This window comes from Apis dorsata, unplaced genomic scaffold (genome assembly GCF_000469605.1).
Source record: "Apis dorsata unplaced genomic scaffold, Apis dorsata 1.3 scaffold_102, whole genome shotgun sequence".
Taxonomy (NCBI): Eukaryota; Metazoa; Arthropoda; class Insecta; order Hymenoptera; family Apidae; genus Apis; species Apis dorsata.
Window position 1 is genome coordinate 67294 of NW_006263400.1, and position 4967 is coordinate 72260.

General features: G+C 33.2%; 2 protein-coding genes across 7 annotated transcripts in view; both read right to left on the reverse strand.

The window, feature by feature from the left end:
• Positions 1–4967, reverse strand: part of LOC102676856 (cadherin-99C) — a 132785-nt gene that overhangs the window by 12994 nt on the left and 114824 nt on the right. The window lies entirely within an intron of this gene.
• LOC116185128 (tetraspanin-3-like) overlaps positions 1–4967 on the reverse strand; it is an 8866-nt gene that overhangs the window by 1821 nt on the left and 2078 nt on the right. For 2 of the 3 annotated variants that reach the window (XM_031508815.1, XM_031508816.1), the window contains exons 2-7: positions 4819–4906; positions 2423–2635; positions 2143–2328; positions 1386–1508; positions 644–697; positions 478–570 (exon numbers count right to left, since the gene is read on the reverse strand). In XM_031508815.1, the coding sequence (XP_031364675.1) occupies positions 478–570; positions 644–697; positions 1386–1508; positions 2143–2328; positions 2423–2635; positions 4819–4866 (717 nt within the window). In that variant the 5' untranslated portion in view covers positions 4867–4906. The remainder of the gene's footprint in view (positions 1–477; positions 571–643; positions 698–1385; positions 1509–2142; positions 2329–2422; positions 2636–4818; positions 4907–4967) is intronic. The other variant, XM_031508817.1, reaches the window with a different exon arrangement.

Consider the following 4967-nt stretch of genomic DNA (forward strand, 5'->3'; position numbering starts at 1 on the left):
TTTTTCCTCTAAAATGTAAAAGAGAATTGAATTGCTGTTATTTTTTTTTTCTTCTCTTCTTCTTCTTCTTCTTCATTTAGATTTTACGAAGCTAATTGAATTGAAAGCTATTTTAAAGAGGGAAAACTGGTTGTCGGTAATTTCCATAATTTAATTAATTAAAAGTAAGTCGTTCGACAAATGGAGCGTTCCAATTCAAACCTCCATTTACCAATCCAATAAATTGATCCTTTCCCGTTATACATATATACATAGAATCTCATAAATATGCAAAGCGCGAGAGAGATAAGTATCCTTCGGCCGTCAACGACCTCCCCGTAAGATCGATAAACATCGTTTTCCAATTCAAGAATTCTTTTGTTACATAAATATGTCGTACAACTTGATTCAAAAAATAGATAAATAAAAAATAAATAACACTATTAAAATTGTTTATCAATTAATGGAAACGATTGAGTTATGGAAATAAACTTCTACCTCTTGATGTCTATATCCTTCGTGACCTTCTTTGTCCTCTATTTGACAGGCTAGTTCATCCTTTGGCTTTGGATTCAACCACGGTTTCTCGGTCTTTTTTTCAAGGGAAATCAAGATTTAACGAAAGCAAGAATAAATAAATTTCAATGCAAATCGTATTACTCACATGTTTGTTGAATACTCTCGACACGACGCTCATTGGACTTCCCGTATTTTTCACCTGCGAACCAAATACAATACGGTATATATTTCGAGAACGATTGATTTTTCAAGTTGAACGAAAATTCTCTCCAAGAAAAAGAAAATATCGCGACGATTTTCAATTTCTTTTTTCAACAAAAATTTCAAAATTGTTAAAAATTTCTTTTAAGAAAATCGAACGTTAAAAGAGAAAATTGCATTGGTTCAAATCTCCAAAATATTTTTATAAATTTTCCACATATTTGTATTTCTCATCTCCAATAAAGAGTTTCAAAATTGTTAAAACTTTTTTTAAGGAAATCGAATATTACGAAAGAGAAAATATTCCTATAAATTTTCCACACTGTGATCTCTCATCCCAGTGAAAAGTTTCAAAATTGTTAAAATTTTGTTTAAGAAAATCGAACATTGCAAAAGAGAAAATATTCCTATAAATTTTCCACACGTCTCATCTCCAATAAACAGTTTCAAAATTATTAAAATTTTGTTTAAGGAAACCGAATATTGCGAAAAAGAAAATATTCCTATAAATTTTCACACACTGTGATCTCTCATCCCCAGTAAAGAGTTTCAAAATTGTTGAAACTTTTTTTAAGGAAATAGAATATTACAAAAAAAAAAATAAAGAGTTTCAAAATTGTTGATTATCTTATCTAGAAAATTGTACATTGCATCGGTTCGAACATTCACAACAATAAATTCCATACCTCTGTATTTTTTAAAACGCAGCACGTGAGGGGGACCTGCCTCCTGTTCCCCGAAATTTGCGCGTCCCTCCACCATGCCGTGCCATTGTAATCCCCGTATCCGTGAATTCCGCAGCAATTAAACTGCAATGAAATCGTTGATGTGTACTTTTTCGACGTGTGCTTTCCGAAAAAAAAAAAAAAAGAAAGAAAGACGCGCGTTATTAAACATTGTTCGAAATAAAATTTCCATCGTGCGGTTTTCTGATCCCTTCAGAATACGATCCTATTATTTTCGAAATTGTTCGATCATCGTTTCGAAATTCAATCGTTAAAAATAACACAAATTCGAACGTTAAAAATAACACAAAAATGGCGAAAAATAACACAAACGCTCGTTAATCGTCATTTCTTTTCACAATTAAACAATTAAACGGTCTCGCGAATTTCAAAATACCGAGAGAACTTAATGGCGTGAGAACGTTTTGTTAATTACGATGGAAATTTTTTTTTTTTTTTTTTTACAGCAATAAACGCTTCCGGAATCTAAAAACTGGAATTGCGTTAAATGAACGTGTGACGTGCGTAAAACGAAAGAGAAGATTCTGTAATTCGTCCCCTTTTTCTGGAGGATCGAGTATTTTTTTTACATTTTTTTGAGTCACCTTTTATCACAATCGTGATAAAATCGTACGATATCGTTGATACGCAACGCAACGTAAGGACAACGCTCTTAAAATAAATAATCGATGGCTATTATTAAACACGTCAATCATACCTTGTATTGGGCGAAGTCGAGGCTGTGGCTGAAAGGGATGTCGCTGGTCGGCTCGTGGCCGTAGCCAACGGCTAATTTGCTGATCAGTCGCTCCTCCAATCCGGAAAGTATTCGAAATGTCATTATACCGCCGGCAGCCGCGGTGACAAGCTCCGTGACGATCAGCGCCACGAGCATGCTCATGTACTGAACAGATAAAAAGTTGGACGGGATAGTGAGTAATGGTAGGGCTTGAGCGTAAGCTTATTACATGGCGAGATTACATCTATCGATAACTTACGGTGGCCAGTATGCACTGGCTTCCGTGGAGAGCGGCGCGACATCCAAAGAAACCGACTGTCAACACGGTGAAACCGAGGCCGAGCAAACTGTAAGCTATCAGATTAATAGTATCGTGCGGCGTGGCGTCGTGCACGAAGAGATTTAACAGGTGACCTTTGCTTGGCTCCAGCAGCAAGCATGCTCCTATCATCAGTACCGTACACCCGGCCAACTATCGAGTAATTTCATTTTATGCGCCTTACTTTCGAGATTATCAATACGAAGGTACTTTACGTAATGCGATAAGGAATAAAATTAAGAATCGTCGCTCAATAATTGAAATCACGGGTCAGAGTCAAGCAACGTAAAAATGAAAATGGAAAGAAATTAAAAATTTTTTTATCAAAGAAATATATTCGGAAGATAGGAAGAGGAAATCATGCCCTTGAAATCGCTTTTTGTTTTATCCCGATATCTCAATCGGTTCTTGAGATATAAAGCCTCGAAGTATCGGTAGTACTTAAGATAACGTCGAAGTTATGAATGGATACGCGACCTATCGATTTATTTTTTTTTCTTGGAAATGCGTACTACGCTCTTCCAGGAATCGTGTTCAAGATTCTTGTCTGCAGTTTGGGATAGATCAGTGAGACGAAGTGCGAACGAAAGATCCGAGTAAGAGAGCGGAGATAATAAACGATTAAAAATTCCTTTTCCTTTACACGACGATATCTCGGGAACCGGAAGTCGTGTCGAAATAAATAAAAAAGCGTTTTAAAGGGGAAAATTTTGCGCTTCCAACGATCCCTTATTTATCGATAAAAAGTTATTATCTTTGGAGTTATAGCGATTCAAAGTTTTCCTAATTTTAATAGGGTTTAATCGAGTTAAATGATTAAAAAATTATCTTTTCTTTACACGATAATATCTCGGGAACCGGAAGTCGTATCGGAATGAATGAAAAGGCATTTTAAAGGGCAAGGTTTCATGCTTCCATTGATCGCTCGTTTATCGATTATAAGTTATTATCTTTGAAATTATAGCGGTTTAAAATTTTTATAATTTTAATGTAAAATAGACGATGTAGACAATTTCTCTTCGCTTCGTTTTCCTTTTATATTTTTAATCGTTTTAGAGTGATATCTCGATCCAATTACATAAGGTACCTCGTACGTTTCAGTGATAACGTATTTAAATGGTATATAATTGCTACAGAATTGCAGAAGTTTTCGTCGTTGAGAAGAAAGTTTTTATCTACGTGAAATTAAACTGTATTGTTTTGCCCCGCACTTGATATTCACATATATAATTCGTATAAATATATATCTACGGAAAAATTTCAATTTGAAATATTTCAAAACAAAATTATACCAGATATACTCGCAGAGGGTATAGATGGAATATTCATACGCTCTGGAAAATTTCTCGATTGTTTTCGTACAAAAAGAAAAAAAAAACTTAACATTTGCATACACGTAATAATTATTTCATTGTTTGTAAAAATTATTCAGTGAAAATATCATGCATTGTTTATCGTCGTCATATATTTGATCGTAATTTAAAAATATTCATGTGACAAATGGAGATATTTCATTCGAAATAAAAATAAGCGAGAAATTATTTTACTTCGATATCGATTTATTTTGAAATAAAGTTTTAAAATAATATACAATTCGTTTCAATTATTTTCGAAAAAAACAAGCGCAAACAAAACCTATCTATCGTATATTTCAAGGAAATTTTATACTTTTAACAACACGAACGAAATAATACGCTGCTTTTTAAACGAAGTCTTTTTTTAAATACTTTTATTTCATCAACGCTCAACTCCGTCCCGTTAAAACAAATGCCGTGTTATTCAAGGATTAATCTTAAGTTGCATCTGTTGCAAATCAGCATCAAGCTTTTAGCTTGTCGAAAACTCGCGATTCAACAAACTGATTTAACGATTAATCGATCTTATTACCGGTTATACTATTTCCGGATCATCCGATTTCCCGTGAAATTCTATTATTATTCAATCGATGCAATTCTTTTTCACCGTCCTCTTATTTCCCCTTTGAAAAATTTGTTTTACTCGAACGGATCGTTTTTCATGAAAATTAACAACTTCTGCAATTCGTAATCGCAATTTTTATTAGAATCTATATCAGAGTTAGTTTATTCACTGTTTATTGAACTTTCTAGGTGATTGACTTTACTGATATGCCAACCATATATTCTTACTTTACGACGCGCGTTTATCTTTGTTTACGCTTTATCAGAAAATATCAAAGCTCTTTGTAAAATACACCAACGTTACGTGTGAAAAGATATTTTCATTTTTTTTTTAGATATATAACATAGAAATAGATCGATTTTTTTCTACAATGAATGATATAATTAATATACTTTAATATACTTAATATACTTTACCCATATCAATAAGTTGAACGTGAACAGAACGATTTTCAAGTACTTCATGCCGATCTCGTTTTTTTCAAGGCGTCAAATAATCATCGATCTGCAAGGATAATTTCCATCAACGTGAATCATTTAAAAAAAAAAAAAAAAAAAAAAAAAAA